General features: G+C 41.0%; 4 protein-coding genes across 5 annotated transcripts in view; 2 read left to right on the top strand and 2 right to left on the bottom strand.

The window, feature by feature from the left end:
• Positions 1–77, bottom strand: part of LOC111600892 (protein windpipe) — a 31,305-nt gene extending 31,228 nt beyond the window's left edge. The window contains 1 exon segment of the mRNA XM_023317232.2: positions 62–77. The gene's annotated coding sequence lies outside the window, so the exon portion shown is untranslated.
• A 1,504-nt stretch (positions 78–1,581) lies between these two features.
• LOC115482828 (OCIA domain-containing protein 1-like) lies at positions 1,582–7,419 on the top strand. Its single transcript, XM_030223061.1, has 4 exons — positions 1,582–1,718; positions 6,164–6,254; positions 6,313–6,802; positions 6,862–7,419. Exons 2-4 carry the CDS (start codon positions 6,189–6,191, stop codon positions 7,107–7,109), a joined length of 804 nt encoding a protein of 267 aa, XP_030078921.1. The 5' UTR covers positions 1,582–1,718; positions 6,164–6,188; the 3' UTR covers positions 7,110–7,419.
• Positions 7,420–7,447: 28 nt separating this feature from the next.
• LOC111600877 (cytosolic non-specific dipeptidase) lies at positions 7,448–11,411 on the bottom strand. 2 transcript variants are annotated; one of them, XM_023317210.2, is made up of 7 exons: positions 11,328–11,411; positions 11,127–11,268; positions 8,692–9,460; positions 8,567–8,634; positions 8,236–8,500; positions 7,624–7,875; positions 7,448–7,563 (listed from the first exon to the last, which is right to left on the bottom strand). In XM_023317210.2, the coding sequence occupies exons 2-7, from the start codon at positions 11,162–11,164 to the stop codon at positions 7,519–7,521; spliced, it is 1,437 nt and encodes a 478-aa protein (XP_023172978.1). In that variant the 5' UTR covers positions 11,165–11,268; positions 11,328–11,411; the 3' UTR covers positions 7,448–7,518. The 2 variants fall into 2 exon arrangements, with proteins under 2 accessions (XP_023172978.1, XP_023172977.1); XM_023317209.2 differs by having other exon boundaries at positions 11,127–11,391.
• Positions 11,412–13,546: 2,135 nt separating this feature from the next.
• LOC111600876 (putative uncharacterized protein DDB_G0282129) lies at positions 13,547–16,170 on the top strand. The gene is made up of 5 exons (XM_023317208.2): positions 13,547–13,698; positions 13,910–15,249; positions 15,309–15,405; positions 15,561–15,715; positions 15,783–16,170. Exons 1-5 carry the CDS (start codon positions 13,629–13,631, stop codon positions 16,101–16,103), a joined length of 1,983 nt encoding a protein of 660 aa, XP_023172976.2. The 5' UTR covers positions 13,547–13,628; the 3' UTR covers positions 16,104–16,170.
• Positions 16,171–16,522: the final 352 nt, after the last annotated feature.

The raw sequence follows: 16,522 nt of genomic DNA, 5'->3' as shown, positions 1-16,522 counted from the left end.
ACTTCTCTCTTTTTGGCAGCTTTAAATACGTATGTATGTCCAATTCAGAGTTCTCACTTACCTGCTTTGATCAGCTCATTCGCAAGCAGCGCTTTGGCATGTGTGTGTGCATATGTATTTGACGCCATAAATAAAAATGCACACATACATATGTACATACATGTGCATCCCACATATGCACGCAAATTACACACATACCTATAAACTATGTCGCTTAGCCACCAACAACATATTACAACACTTTTTCACACAGCGTTTGAATTATTTTCTACTTAAAATCTCATAATTTAACACTTTTTATAATTTCAATAAAAACAAACAAATTTTTAACTTCCAACTGATGGGGAGACTTATTTTGTTTAAAGAAATTGTAGATTGCTAATTTATTTACATACATACATAGATATGCATGTATGCATTTAAATGCTCACATTTTCACATTTCAATCAATAACATTTCATACCGCGCTTTTTGACAAAGAAAAACTGCCAGAACAATCGAAATCACTAAGGATGGGCCAACGAAACAAAATACATCAATTGACAACTCTTATCGATTCCTTGTAACTTAATATATGATAATTTCATCTGCTGTAAATTGTAAATCTGTCAAAAATGAAGTATCGATAAGTATGCAACTAGTCTCAAGCCATATACCGAACATACTCTTTTCTTAAATTTGTGAACAGAGTATAAAAACAGTAATAACAACAACAACAAACATACAAAGGTGCCTTTGCTGCTGCATTTGGTACTGGCATTCGGCAAACCGCGTTCCTTTTTGCTTTGATATTATTCAAGCAAAACAGACGTCAACATGAAGCTGAGATTTTTCACAAGAAATTATCGATGCGCAGGCGAATAAGGCGAAAACAGGCGCAGGCTCAGTCGTCGCCGCAGTCGAAGTCACCATCATTCGGCTCATGTTTTGTCAATTGTTGCTGCTGCTGTTGCTGCGAGTGACGTTTGCGTGACAGCGACGGCGGCGGCAACATCTGGACAATTGCATTGACTTTGACCAGTTGCCAATTTTGGCAAGCAGACTTTCATTTTATTGTTTTTTTTTTTTTGTGCAGATTGTTCGTAACAAAGGGTATCCCAAAGCTAACCGCTATCGCGCTCTCTCTCCCATAATCTGCCATTCTACTCTACTCTGTCATGTATCGAACATGTTATCCAATTAATAAAGGAAAATATTGGAACATGAGTGCAAAATTTTCAGCAATTAACAATTTATATAAACTTAAGCATTTTTTAATAATAATTGATCATTTGGAAACAAAATGCTATTTAGTTCACATTTTTTTGCTAGATTACTTCTTATTATCAATAATAAATAAAAGCCTAAAAGTAGGCTATAAATAATTTTATTTAATTGCAAAATTCAAATAAAATTTGTAATATGGTCTTCCGATAGTCAGTTATCACACAGCTCAATTATCGATGCATCGTTAACTTAAGAATATAAAAGTGGAGGCGTGCGATAATTACCCATTTGAGTTTTACGACTGTGTTTCCGGCAGCGAATGCGATTTTTTATACTATACATTAACAAATCAAAATTCTGTTTTCCAAAATCTTAAGTTAAATATATAAGTCTCAGCATCACTGTTTTAATTGTCGTTGATAACAAACAACTATCGGTATATCGATAGGTAAACAGAAATACACTAGAGGCCGGCGATAACCGCCTGGTGCAATTGCGTGAATTTCGTGAATTTTTTTTTTTTTTTTTTTTTTTTTTTTTTTTTTTTTCGTTTTTATTTCTTTATTTTGTTGCAGCTTATTGTCTTAGACTCTATAGCGCATTTAGCTCTAAACCTTAACTAATGGGAGGGCAGATATGCCAATTATTCTGCACTTGTAGCTACTATCTTAATTAGTTCTAATATTGTCTAGAGGATGCAATCTCTTCAGTCTTCGCCTATTGTTGTTTATAGCCAGGTTGCTTGCGAGATGGTTAGGATGCGCTGCAAGTCTGTCCGCGTATCTTGAACTGTGTCGCCCAATGAGTTCAGCAACTGTGGGAATTGCTAAATCCCTATGTAAGACTGAGTTTCTTACAAACCAGCTGGCTCCAGTCCATCTGCGTAGTGCTTTATTCTGCAGGGTCTGAATTTTGTTCCTTGTAGTCTTCGCCGAGGAGCCCCATAGAGAGATACCATATACGAAGGTTGGGACAACTATTGCCTTGTAGATGGCGGCCTTGCTGCTGTAAGACAACTTGCTTGAAGCTCTCAGCATCCAGTCGAGGGTTTTTAGCTTGCTTTTGCATTTTGAGGTTACTTGACTTATGTGCGCTTTAAAAGTCAGCCTTCTGTCAAGAGTGATACCAAGGTACTTTACTTTTGAGGCTTTGGGAATAGTGGGCCCCAATGCAACGCTTGGGCAATCTCCTCTTCTAGTGGCGAAGGTAGTATGTACAGACTTTTGTGCATTAATGGTGATACACCACCGTTTTGCCCAGCGTCCGAAAGAGTCCAGATATTTTTGTAGTGAGTCTGAAGCTTCTTGCGCAGATACGTGACGTGATAAGATGGCGGTGTCATCTGCATAGGTCGCTATGAGTACTGCATCTGTACTTCCTATATTTGGCTCGGGAGTTGGCATATCTCCTGTGAATAAAGTATAAAGTGTTGGGGCTAGAACACTACCCTGTGGTACTCCAGCCATAATTGGTCTAGTCAAGGATACTGTTTGCCCCCTTGACACTTGGAAGGTTCTTCCAATAAGGTATGAGGATAGCAACGCGAAAAATGGGGCTGGAAGGGTGGTCCTCACTTTCTGCAGCAGTCCCAGGTGCCAAACTCGATCAAACGCCTGTTTGATGTCTAAAAAGACGGCAGAGCAGTACATCTTTTCTTCAAAGGCTCCAAGGATATGGTGCACAACTCTGTGAACCTGTTCCGGTGTTCCATGCTGTCTCCTGAAGCCAAACTGATGGTTTGGAATGGCCTCCTGGCGTCCCAGATGTGTCAGTACTCGTTCCAGAAATATTCTTTCGAATATTTTGGAGAGTACTGGCAACAGGCTAATTGGTCTGTACGACTCAATTTCTCCCACGGGTTTGCCAGGCTTAGGAATCATCACAATCACGGCGCGCTTCCAGCAGGCTGGAAAGTGCCGGATGCGGAGCATGGCGTTGTACACCATAGTTATGTAGTCTATGGTGGAGTCAGGCAGTGCTCTAAGGACTCTGCCGTTTATTAGATCATATCCAGGGGATTTTTTTGCCTTCACTCTTCTGATGTGTTCAAGAACCTCTTCTTTTGTACATCCAGTTATCTGGTCTTCAGCTGGGAGGGGCGAGAGAACGATGTCTTCTGTTGCTTCGATTTCTGAGGCCTCTGCGGTAATCACCGGCGTGAATTGATCTTGAAGGTGGTTTGCAAAAGCCTCAGCTTGAGCTTCGTCTCCAATGTGCCAGGAACCAGAAATGCTCCGAATGGGATGACGTCGTATTGGCTGCCGTTTGAGCTTTCTTGTAAATTTCCATAATTGAAACTCTGCGTCAGTGGGCGATTCAGCTCGTACCAGCGCATCGCTGATACACCTCTTTTGAAGCAGGGCGAGAGCAGCTTTAAGATGCCTCGTGGCTTCGTTGTACATGGATTTGGCATCAGGCGTGCGTAATCTTAACCAGCGTCTCCTGGCCCATCTTTTGTGTATTAGTAGGTGTTGGGCCTCCAAGGTGAGGGGGATGTTGTACGGAGACTGTTGTCTTGTTTGGCAAGATGGTGGGGCGGCTTGGTGCGCAGCTTTGACTATTTCTTCCTGCAGTTTGTTTGCTGCGTAGTCCACGTCTTCAGGAGTGTTAAGTTCCATTTCTATGTGCAAAGAGTAATGGAGCTCGCGCCTAAAGACTCCTAAATCTGATCCTGCTGGCAGTAGTTGTTTCCTAATGGGCAAGGGCTGTGGCTGCGCGTGGATTGTGACTATTAGTGGCAGGTGGTCAGAGGATAGGTCCAAGGATTCTTCAATGGTCAATTGCCGGTCACAGATGCCTTTGTAGACAGCGAAGTCGATTGCCGAGGGCCTGTGTCCATTAATTGGGTAACGGGTGGGGGCTCCAGTCGCCAATATGCTGAATTGTAAGTTTTGAATCGCCTCAAATATGACTTCTCCGCGACGATTCGCACTATTGCTTCCCCAAAATGGGTGCCATCCATTCCAGTCGCCGCCGATGAGGGTCTTATTCAACCTTTGGCCTAGAACCTGTTCCATGTGATGATCACACAGACCAGTGTTTGGCGGAAGATAAATTGACGCAACTTCGATCGCTCCAATAGACGTAGGCAGGGTGATGGCTGAGACCTGCATTGTTGCGTTGCAAATTGGCAGTAAAGGTGTATGCGGTATTGTTGCTCGTATGAGGATTGAGGATCCACCAAAGCAGTTTGCTCCTTCACCATGAGCCTGATAGTGTTCGTATCCGAAAATTTGTGTAGTGGGGCACTCATGAGTTTCTGTTATTAACATTATATCTATGTTTTCTTGTGAGAGAAACGCAGCCAGTTCCTGAGTCTTGTTTCTCAGGCCATTGGCGTTCCAGATACCCACACGTAAAGCCATTATTTGTAGGCAAGCTTGGTTATGATGGCCATTAAACTGTTTAGCATGGTTGCTTGTTGGGATTGTACTTCTCGCATCGCTTTGAGCTCGGCATTAATTGCGTCAAACTGACGTTGTTGTTGCTGAAGCATTTCAGTGAACAAAGTGTCACTTGTGGTATTCTTATTTGACGGTCCACCTCTAGCGGCCTGTGCGTAAGAAACACCACTAATAGGCGTTGCAAAGCTCGTGGCTTGGGTAATGCTCCGGGGCCTTGTAATTTCGGAAGCAGTACTCGGACCCGTAGACGGTGTTTGTGTGGGACTCCTTTTTTGTGCTGGGGATTGCAATTTGCGCAACCGCTTGTATACTTGGCAGCCCTTATAGTTGGCTGGGTGCTGTAACTCACAGTGCACACAAGTTGGTGCCTGGTCCTTTTCGCGGGTGCAGTCTTTGGATGCGTGTTTCCCGGCGCAACGCACACATCTGGGAGCTTTGTGGCAGTAGCGTTGTGTGTGTCCAAATTCTTGACAGCGATGGCATTGTGTCAGGTCGTTGTATCTTCTTGGCAGTTCCACTGTGCAGCGTTGCCTGCAGACAACTCGAATGTCCAAAATTTCTTTGTTGTTGGGGGCCTGAGCCACGTCAACAAAAAATATATTTAGCGGTGTTTTGTCCATACGGCTCAGTGGGTTGTGCACATTTGTAATTGTGTGGCCTTTGGTTTCCAATTCCTTTTTAATTAGTGTTGTATCAGTGCTGGAGTGAAGCCCTTTGAACACGACTCTATATGGTTTGTCCTCCTTAAGCTGGTAGCAGTGGAACTCCAATTCCAGCTTAGTAAAGTGGTCTATAACTCTGCGATAGTCCTCACTGCATTGGGTTAATACACCTATGTTATTCTTCTTTGGCTTAATTACGTATGATTTAGCATCAATTACTTTATCTATTATCTGTTGAAGTAGGGCCACAGACTTGATGTTTGGACACCATATGGGGGGCGGACGAGGTTTCGGAGTAGTTTGCTGGTCGGTCAATACTGGGGCTTCTGGAGCTACAGGTGATTCGCTGTAGTCTTCATCTTCTTCTACGAGCAGTGAAAATCGATTTTCTGATATTAATGCTGCATTGCTGGTGCTTGGTTCGTCGAAGATGAGCCTTTTCTTGATGGTTTTTGGTGAATTTGGCTGTTTACGTTTCGTGTTTTTGTTGTTAGTGATGCCTTGCACGGAGGCGATATCTATTTTTGAGTTTATTGGCATGATGGAGGCTTGCCTATTTGCCATCACAACGTTAAGCTGGGCTTGCATTTCTGCATTTACCTTTACAGCTGTAGCGAGGTTATTGACATTAGATGTCATCGCGGATTGTGCTTTTGAGTGCAGGCGCACTCGCGCCAAGCGACGAAATTTCGTAAATTGCAATTAAAGCAATTGAGTTACGCGGAAGCAAGCGATAAGAAAACGCTGCGTGTGCGGTTTTTGTTGCTGTTGCGTTGAAGAATGCACCGCAAAGTTCTATTTTTAGAACTCTGCAGCAGTAGAGCTTAAGCGAAGGCTGTTCGAATTCACGTCTTTACAGGTCGAACGACTGATCGCGATTGATTCGTGAATTTATTCTAAAATTTCAATAACTGTTATGGATCTGAAACTAAATGATGGCAGCCCGCCGCAACAGCCCACGCAACCCAATCAGCATCCATTGGTTAGCTAGCCTAACTTAATTCACCTACATTTCTAACTGTGTTATCCCTTTGTTGCAGGCGGACTATCATTTCAGTCCAGAAGAGCTGAAAGCGTTACGTGAATGCAATCAGGAATCATTTGTGCAACGTTCGCTGCCTTTCGGCACCGGGCTGGGTTTGTTGGCCTACTTTGGCGTTAAAAATGGCTATATTCAGGGCAATGGCAAATATGGTGCGGTGCCCAAAGTTGTTTTGGGCGTCATTCTCGGCTATTTCGTGGGCAAATTCAGTTATCAGCAGAAGTGTGCAGAGAAAATTATGCGTTTACCCAATTCTCGACTGGGTGAACTTCTGCGACAGCGGCGGCAAGGCGGCGGCGTCATTAACTCCATAACACCGGATGAGAATCTGGGACGTGCTTTCACTTTGGCGCCCTTTACGCCCAGCTCCGCAGACGTTTATACCGATGAAGGATTCCAGCCATCGAGAAATACGGCTCTCAATTTGGATACGGACTCGCGGCCCAATCTTTCTGGATTGGATGATATCTACAGGCCTACACTGGATTGTGAGCATTAAGGATTATTTGTCTGAACCTATAATGAAATCTGATGTATCTTTTAACAGCTGCCAGCACTTTGGTCGACACGGAACTGCCTTTGGAGCCCGCAAAGCCCGGCGAAAGCTATGAGGATTTGCGTCGCAAGAATCGCGAGGAGTATACAAAGCATCAACAGAGCGCTTATTCAAGGCCCTACGAAGCGCCTATACCGCAACAACAGCAGCAGCAGCAGCCGCAGCTACATCAACGACCCTTGGCTCAAGAGCCAATGCCGGGCAGAAAGAACAAATATGGCGATTCATGGACAGATTAACAGAATTTTCTCTTCTGAATGCGGAGCAGCCTCTTACACTTACTGCAAATGTTAATTTAAACGCTGACAATACAAGGCGTAATACACAGAAGTTTAAAATATGTTAATTCTATAAGCAAAAAGATTTGCCATTTTTCAATGTTCGTTTACTATGTTCCCTCTATGTGCAGAATTGTATAAGAGAGCAAGTATAAGAGTAAGAGTATAAGCTAGCCTTAGCTTGAGTGAAACCTCAAGCGTCTGTGAGCCATTTCTGAATCAGTTTAGCAAACTCTTCTCTAAATGCAATTGTTTATTTAATATAAAACGCATAAGCAAACTTTAAAAAAAAATTTCAATATATAGAATTTGTTAATATTCGTTTGTGATGTTGCATCGTGTATAATGGTTCAGAATTCCATTTCGACTTTTACAATTTGCCAACCTCATGTAAATAGGCTCCCAATAGCTTGGTCTGCAACATAAAATAGTTGTATAAGAGAGAGAGTATAAGAGTATTTAAGCATATACTTACGCCTTCTATATAGTTATAGATGTCGATCTTCTCGTTTTGCGAGTGTGCACCATCATCGCAAGCGCCGACTGGAACCAGAATTACATTCTTGCCAGTGGCCTCCTGCAGGGTTAGGGTCACAGGTATGGAGCCACCTTCACGTGTCATATCGGGATCCACATTGAAGACATGTTTGATGGCACGCTTAGCGGCCTCATAATGCGGATGATTGGGATCCTCTGTCCAGGGCTTGCCAGCGGACAGCATGACAACCTGTTGGGGAGATTGAATGGTTGAACAGATAAGACTAATGACGGACATATACTCTAAACAAATATTTTCCTTCTTAATCTTAGCTAAACCTCCTAAGTAAAGTTTCAATTCCTATTATATATCTACAGTTACATAGAATAGTTTCTTTTCTTGTTCTCATTATATTAAGCAAACTAAGAAGTATCTCAATTTGAGTCCTATTGTAACAATAGTTTTTATATAAAGCCCTCGCATGGAAGCATCTTCTAGAACTAAACATCTTCTATTGTCACATTGTCTATATCTCAGCATCTTCCTTATCCACATTCTAAATCTATAAAATATTCCCTGCCATTAATTTTCCCCTCCCTTGCTAAGCACCTTCATCTTGTTGGGCGATCCACGCTCTGTCCACTTGTCGTTGAGATACTTGAGAACGCACTGCTCAATGTGCTTGGGATCCTGATCGGGCACCAGGCGAATGGAGAACTTGCCAATGACCTTCTTTGGTATTACGGTCTTGGCACCAGGCTCATAGAAGGCACCCTCAATGCCATGAATGGACAAGCTGGGATAACGCCATCTGGCCTGCAGCAGGCGAGTCTTATCTCCACTATGGGGCAGGTGTTCGACGCCAACGTCTTTCCTAAAAACAGATTAAGTTGTAAGCTCAGTGATTTATGCTAGATCAGATTAGATTAGATGAACTAACTTGTACTCATTGACTTCAAAGTCGATGTTCTTGTAGATTTCCTCCTCATTGGGCAATTGGGCAGCCACCTAGGAACCGATTATATATAGATTAGAGGCAGATTGGACAGTGGCAACTTCACTCACATCACGATCCACACCAGGCACAAGGATATTTGTATCCTTATCCACCAGAGTGCTCAACAGGTAGCACAGATCTGGCATGGCTTCGTGCACTGTGCCGCCAAAGACGCCGCTATGCAGATCCTTGGTAGCGCACTCCACTTCCACCTGGAAGTAGGCCAAGCCACGCAGTCCGTAGGTCAGGCAGGGACGCTTCTTGCCCAGCCAATAGTTGTCCGAAATGCAAACGTAATCCACATCTGAGAGGAAATCGTTTTTGCGTGCCATCAACAGATCATCGAGACCCTCGCTGCCGCTCTCCTCCATGCCCTCGAAAACGAACTTCAGATTCAATGGGAGTGGAATATTCAACTTCTGGTAAGCTTCGATGGCATGAATCCAACAGAGCACGGGACCCTTGTCGTCCGTGGCGCCACGTCCGAACAGCTTGCCATCGATTTCGGTTAGCTCAAAGGGATTTGTATCCCAGCCATCCTCCTTCAAGGCGGGCTGCACATCCAAATGGCCATAGACCAGCACTGTTTTCTTACTCTTGTCCTGGCCCAATGTGCCCAGCAAAGCTTTGGGCAATGGGATCTCCTCGCCGGTGGGCAACTTCTGTTTGCCCAGATCAACCAGCTCGATCTGTGTGCCCAATGCCTTTAGCTTATCAGCGGTCCAATTGACCATGCGATCGATCTCGCCACGCTTCTCCGGCCAGGCCGACACGGATTGAATGGCCACAGCAGTTCTCAGGGTCTCAATGTAGTCAGACTTCTTGCCATTGACAAAACTGCAAGACGATAAATTATATAAATATATATATATATCGTGTGAAATATGCTGATAATACAAATGTATATAGATAAATATATATGCCGTGTCAAATATGCTGATAATAGAACAATCAAGTCTGCGGTTTAACCCCTCAGCGCTGCTAATCTTCGTGGTTACTATACTAACTCGGTTTCTGATTAGACTGCAATATAAAGCTCACACGTTGCAATCTAATCAGAAAATGGTTTATGAGCTATGTTATCTTAACTTTAAGAACTATTTTAGAAAGTTTTCTGTTACTAGAACTAGCCACAGACTACTTTAAAAAGAGAACACAAATTATTACAATAATTTTCTTGATAATTCTTTAATATTATTAATTAAAGTTTTAAGTATTGTAGTAAATAATTAAATAAATAAATAAATAAATAAATAGTAAATACCTTCGTCAATTTGAATATTCTCAAAGTTTGAATATTCATTTCATTTAAAATTTTTTTTATGGTTTCTAAAATATATTTCCAAAAACATTTGTAGTTTTTTCCGTTTCTTTTTGAAAATGCTTCTGCATAAAATGATTTAAATTAAAACAAATTAAGGCTTTTAAAACTTTAGTTCAATTAATAATATAACAATATAAAATAAATAAGTTGAGGACATATAAATACATTTAATAAAGATAAATTAATACATTATCAAATAAATAAACAAATAATAAAAATGAATAAATATAAATAAATTTAATAAAAAAAAAACATTTTTTTAATTAAAAAATATTAAATATTTATTTACATATAAAAAATGTGCAATCGTAAATTCATTTTTCGAAAACAAAAAATGAAAAATATTATAATATTAAATCTCAAATTTAAAGCGATTTCCAAAATAAAAAGAATTCTGTTTTATTTATAATACATATATTTTTATATAAATATATTTATATATAAATATATATAAAAAAAAGAACTTTAAAAAATATTTAAAAACTATAATATCTAATTTATAATTAGATGTTATATAAAATTGTTTATTAGAGTATATTTTAATAAACAATTAAAACTTACTCTAGGCATATATCTATACTATATATATTCTCAACAAATATTTCAATTGTAAAATTCTCTCTAATATGCCAAATTATAGAGTATTAAAACTCAGTTTAGCTCGGCTTTGTTATCTTATTTTATCCTATTGGTGCAATTCTGATTGGAAGACAACATATGTATATGTAGCAGACATTGCTATTGTTGTTGTCTTTTGTGTACATTTTCTATCGTCGCCTGCTGAATGCAAAAAACTGAATTGTTGCAAAACACGAATACGTGAAACTAATGAGAAATATAATATTTATGGCTTTGTGTTACTTAGTGCAATTTTTCAAATCACAATTGTTATGGACGTGCACTTTCCATTTTTATTTTCTTTTCTTTTGCTAAAAAACAAAAACAACTCTTATCGGCGATCGCTAGTGCCGCCCTTATTATCAAGCATATAGCATGAAAGTTCCACAAACAAGCAGATAAGCAGGATATATATACATACATTCATATATACATATATTCACATACATATAAGTATGCAGCCGTGGCATCGCCATCCCGCATCCAACAAAGGCAAGCACAAACACACACACACATACTCACACGCACATAGAGATATTTGCGGATCTTTTCTTTACTCACTCAAATAACTGTTTCAATTCAGTGGGTAGCGACGCCATTGCTTTAACTTTTGGTTGACTGCAACTATGCAAATTAGAAACGACTCCTGTTGCAGGCTTAATTGATTTGCACCGGAATTTCAAACGTCTTCCCGTTTCGGCTTCTAAAGTGGGAATGACTAGTGAACGTGATGTGCGAAAGAAAGAAAACTGGCGTACATACATTGTACGAACTTCTATGTACATCCGAGAGTGTAAGAGAGAGAGAGTTTGTGTTTGTGTGCGTGCGTGTGAATAGCCTGCTGAGAGTCAACAAGTTATGCGAGTGCGAGTAAACAAGTGCACAATATACCGGCTTTTTTATCACATGATGTACACAACAAATATTAACAATACATAAGTATTACAACAAATTAGTTAAAAATCAATTAATTTAATGTTATTTATATAGTGAATAAAGCAAATCTTTGTTTATAAATTTATAATTCCCAATGATGAATCACTCGACTATCGATATTTACGACAGTGTCATACCTAAGCGATCACAAATCGACCGACCGCCACATTGTATCGGCCGTCATTTGCCGCAGTTAAGATAAAAAGGCAAACGCAAACGCTGCAGTAGTCGACACATTCGCGAGTTAATTGCATTTATAATTATGTCACAAAGCTGATAAACGCTTCAAAAATTGAAAAACAACAGCTAGTGCAAGACGAAACGGAGCGCCAGAGGTGTGTGTTTCAGCAGTGTGTGGGTGTAGCTTGTTTATTAATTACAGTGTACATGTGTGCGTGTACCGTTTTCTGTAGTTGCAGTGCTGTCATCTTTGTGTATATATATGTTTGTGTGGCGTGTGCATTTGTCAAGCTCTGTGTGTGAGTCTGCCTTTATATACATATGTATGTCTATTATATATACATATATATATATATATATGTGAGTGTGTTTCTGAGTTAAATTATTTGTGCTAAAATTTACATATTTGTAACTTTCACTCAAAGGACTTATCCTTTTCTCGTGTCAGCCATTTGGGCCGCATTGTATTCGTTTTGTAAACTCATTATAATAAATTTCAGCGACTAAAATAGAACATATTGCGTGCCGCTGTGGTTGTGTGGCTGTTGACTCCAAATACCAGCGACCGCTGCCGCTGCTGCTGCAGAGCGGCATAGTCATGTTTTTTTCTGTGACTGTGTCTTGCCGTTTAACGTGTCGCTCGGTTTCTCACTTTGCTCCCCTTTTTGGTGTCTCTCTGCGACGGGATTATAAATAGTTGGCGTTTTGGTTGTTGTTGTTACTGCTCTTTCTCTGCCGGAGTTGGCTGCCTGGGGCGCTGTTGTTGCTGCCAATTATTTGTTTGTGTAATTAGTTCCAAGCTCTGTCATGTTATGGGAATTAGACTTGGAAGAAAAAGAACAAACTGCGTTCATCAAGATGAACAACAACAACAACTACACGTTAAACAACGGCGAAAAGTTAGCAAAGCGGAACTGGAAATGTGGACGTCAGTCGGTGCCGTTAGAGCTGCTCCCAGCTTTTAAGCTGCCGACTGAGCAGCAGCAGCAACAAATATGGCGCAGACCAAAGACTAAAGAAAAGAAACAGCCAGAAATAACAGTTATGACGAAGTTTAAACACCCTATTTTTGGCATGTTTATTGTTTCTAAGCCAGTTGTATGTTAAAGTGGTCGTATTCCAATGAAAACGAGAAATTACGGTTATGCCACAGCTTAAAGCACGACACCTGCAACATGTTTATTTTTGCAGAGCGAGTTATATGATATTGGAAACCTACATATGTAGTCTCTTGTAGTAAAAACAAACGTATCTGATTTCTTGACAATTCGTAACAAAATAATAACAATAACCAGATGCCCTACAATATAGGGTATCACAAAAGCAAACTTCAAATAGCGCGCAGCTCTAAAGCTCAGCAACGGCACCGACTGCGATTGTTGCTGCTGGTGCTTGTGCTGCTTTTTGTTGTTATTTATTTGCCGTCTGCTATGGCAGACATTTTTGCCTTGCCTCCCACCCTCATGCTCGGTTATACATGATTTGTCGCCTTGACGTTGTCCAAAACGGGCAAACGATCTGCAGCCTGATATTTCGCCCCGTTTCGCCGCGCAGAATTTCCGCTTTGCATATAAGGCGAAAATAATATAAGAGCCATCGCCCATTAGGCTTATGCTGTTGTTTTTGTTTCCATGCTTTTCCCCCTCTTTTCCACGATTACAAATTACTGCATTTCTCTTTTGCACGCCATTCCCAATGAACACAACAACGGAATCAAGCGCAGTGGGCGCTCATTTTTGTACAAGATTCTTACAGTTAAATGATTTTTGGATATTTAGTTTGATTTACTTGTCTTAATTTGTTTGTTTTTTTTTTTCTTATTTATTTTTTATTAATATTTGCTACCGACTTTTGATTATGTATAGTACATATAAATTAATAGAAAAGTGCACAATACAAAATAGAGAAAACGAAAGACTTCGACTTTAGCAGCCGAAAGCACTTCCCATGGATCGCAGCTTGGATTCCATTGGCAGCTGTTCATTAGATGTTGATGCCGATTCATCCGATATATCAGGTATACCTATACACACACGCAAACGCACACGCACGCACGCGCACCTAACCTCAATGTTGTGTATTTGTTTTTTTTTTATTTTATTTTGTTTTCTGTTCATGGATTTCTTTTTTCTTTTGCCGTTTTTTGTAGTTTTTATTTGTTGTGTTTTTATTGTTTTATTTCTCTCTTCTCTTAATTTGCATTTATTAAACTTTCAAACTTATTGCAGATACCAGCGGCAGCTTAAACTTTCCCACTCCGCTTTCAGTTAAGGACATAACACGTGAATTTACGGCGAATATTAAAGAACGTTGCACTCTGCGCTCGCCGCAACAACACCAGCAGTTACATCAACAACAACAACAACAACAACAACAGCAGCAGCAGCAGCAGCAGCAGCAACTGCCACTGCCTTTGCAGGTGCAGCGTTCATTCACCACAAAAGCCTACGTCAATCTGGATCAAAGTACGGGCGGTGTTCGCATGGTGCTGTCACCGCCTGCCACCAGCGACCTAGTCGATGTCGGCACACAGGATCAACAACAACTGCAGCAGCAACAACAACACAGCAGCAGCAGCATCATCGTGGATGCTGTGGAAAAGAAGCCGAGCTATTTGAATTTAGCCTGTTGTGTTAACGGCTATTCAAATTTAACCACCTACGATTCGAAAATACGCCAGGACATCAATAAGTCACGTGAAGTCTCACCCATACGTCCATCTACGAGCAGCCTGCAATATTGCAAGCGCAACAATTCGCTCGCAGCGCCTGTGTTGCATACAATGCCGCTAACTAAACAGCCTGCCACAACGGGCAACATGGCTAGCAAATACAACGAAACAAACAACAATAACAACAGCAGCAGTAAAAATGGTCATGGCTTGGAGAACGGAGACTTGGCCTATTGCAATGGCAGTGAGCCGAGTAAATCGGCGTCTGCAACCACCAGCTTTATACAGCAGCGCGTGGAAAGGCTTTACGGGCCGGGTGCCTTGGCTCAGGGATTCTACAGTCCCAAAAAGCAAAATTCAATTCCTTCAAAGCAACAGCAGCAGCAACTGACTTCGCCTAGTTCCACGGAGCTGTCTCGCAAATTTAAGCAATTGTCGCCCAGCAAGGACTATGGAGAGTTTCGCAAGAAACTGCAGAGCAATTGCACGCGTTCGCAATCCGAGCAACCAGCCGCCAGCACGAGCAACAATAGCCAGGCTATCACACAGAATGGCGAAACGGATTTGCCTGTCTTTCGTCATTTGAGTCATGAATTTCGTGCCCAACTGCCGACGGTGTCGCCGAAGCGAGGCGTTCCGCGTGTTTCATCGCTGCCAACTGATGACGATGATGAAGTGGATCATGTGAAGCTAACGAGCAGCGAGGAATACATGAGCACCACCAAGATACGTGCTGCTGCGGCTGGCAAGGATAATGGACCTGAGCTTCAGCTGACTCCAGTTGTGAACACGGATGTTGTTAAAGATGGCAATTATTTCCTGAAGGTACTCAAAGATGAACAGATTCGTCTGTTAGCGCTGGCCGCCGTTGCCGAAAAGTACTTAGATGCTTTGGCTGTGAGTTGATGATGTATATATGGTACTGAATTGCTCATTGATAATGTCAAACCTTGCAGAACAATCCTGATATAACCGAGGACACATTTGGCTTGCTCCGCTCAGCTGCGGGCAAGGCTCGACTTCTGGCCTCACAGAAGATGAAACAGTTTGAGGGTAAGGTCAAAAGCTGGAGTATGACACGGCAAATCAAGTCCTAAGTTTGGCTAATCTCAAGGCTATATACATGCATGTCTTTATACATTCTATATACTCCTAAATTCTCAATTATAATAAACTATAAACCTAAAGCTTCTGTTTGACTCTTTTAGGTCTGTGTCACAACAATTTGAATCGCTCGCCGGAGGATGCATTTCCCACAACTTTAGATGATTTACAGGGCTTCTGGGATATGGTCTATTTGCAGGTGACGCATGTGGATACCATATTTACCGATATTGAGCAATTGAAGCGTAATGATTGGCAGGTGAGTCAATGCTTTACAGTTTGCAAAACAAGTTATATATATTAATATATATGCGCGTTGCTTGTAGCGCCCTGTTGAGCCCCGGCTGGAATCATCGGCGCCCGCTAAAACAACAAAGATAATTTTAAAGACTGGCAATTCGAAAGCGAAAGGAACTGCGGCGGCCGCAGTTGGACCCTCTAATGCTGTTGCGGCCATGAAACGTGAGGCGCAACGCAAACAATTGCTGGAAATGAAACGTCAGCGACGTGAACAATTAGCAGCAGCCAAAAATCAAGCCGCCTGTGATGATGAGGCAACCATTGGTGATTCAGTGAACATTGCCGTAAAAAACAGCAGCGATACCATTGGTGATACAGTGAACATTGCCGTAAAGAACAGCAGCTGAATTGTGCTGAATTGATACAACAAAAACCACATGCTCTCTAGTTATATACATATACAAATTTAAAAAAATAACTCACATACTCACTCACTCATACACACACACACACACACAAAATACTTAGATATTCCTAGTTGAATTAATCCTTAACTAGTCCCAACTAACTATGTATATATATATATACTTTATATATATACATAAATATTGCGTAATATTTGATGTGGAATTGTGTCACAACGAACGGCAATATTATCGCTACCCATTCAATATATATATATATATAAACCTAACAAATCTAACAAACAAATCTACACAAAACTATCTCATATATATATATATATATATATATATATATATATATAGAAAGTAATCAACAATCGTTAACGGCTCGTCGTGCATTGTTTATAAAATTTGCCTTATCT

This window comes from Drosophila hydei, unplaced genomic scaffold, assembly GCF_003285905.1.
Source record: "Drosophila hydei strain 15085-1641.00,03,60 unplaced genomic scaffold, DhydRS2 tig00000099-arrow-arrow-pilon, whole genome shotgun sequence".
Taxonomy (NCBI): Eukaryota; Metazoa; Arthropoda; class Insecta; order Diptera; family Drosophilidae; genus Drosophila; species Drosophila hydei.
The sequence above is the reverse complement of the archived record's forward strand: the minus strand, read 5'-3'. Positions and strand labels throughout refer to the sequence as shown.

What these genes read in the sequence shown, in the direction of transcription:
- LOC115482828 (XM_030223061.1), top strand. Translation starts at nt 6,189, where the DNA reads ATGGATCTGAAACTAAATGATGGCAGCCCGCCGCAACAGCCCACGCAA. An exon ending in AACCCAATCAGCATCCATTG is followed by an intron (nt 6,255 to 6,312) that starts GTTAGCTAGCCT and finishes CCTTTGTTGCAG; the next exon opens with GCGGACTATCATTTCAGTCC. An exon ending in CTACAGGCCTACACTGGATT is followed by an intron (nt 6,803 to 6,861) that starts GTGAGCATTAAG and finishes ATCTTTTAACAG; the next exon opens with CTGCCAGCACTTTGGTCGAC.
- LOC111600877 (XM_023317209.2), bottom strand. Translation starts at nt 11,350, where the DNA reads ATGTACATAGAAGTTCGTACAATGTATGTACGCCAGTTTTCTTTCTTT. An exon ending in GATCGCCCAACAAGATGAAG is followed by an intron (nt 7,876 to 8,235) that starts GTGCTTAGCAAG and finishes TCTCCCCAACAG; the next exon opens with GTTGTCATGCTGTCCGCTGG. An exon ending in TCTATAACTATATAGAAGGC is followed by an intron (nt 7,564 to 7,623) that starts GTAAGTATATGC and finishes TTTATGTTGCAG; the next exon opens with ACCAAGCTATTGGGAGCCTA.
- LOC111600876 (XM_023317208.2), top strand. Translation starts at nt 13,629, where the DNA reads ATGGATCGCAGCTTGGATTCCATTGGCAGCTGTTCATTAGATGTTGAT. An exon ending in CGATTCATCCGATATATCAG is followed by an intron (nt 13,699 to 13,909) that starts GTATACCTATAC and finishes AACTTATTGCAG; the next exon opens with ATACCAGCGGCAGCTTAAAC. An exon ending in GAAGATGAAACAGTTTGAGG is followed by an intron (nt 15,406 to 15,560) that starts GTAAGGTCAAAA and finishes TGACTCTTTTAG; the next exon opens with GTCTGTGTCACAACAATTTG.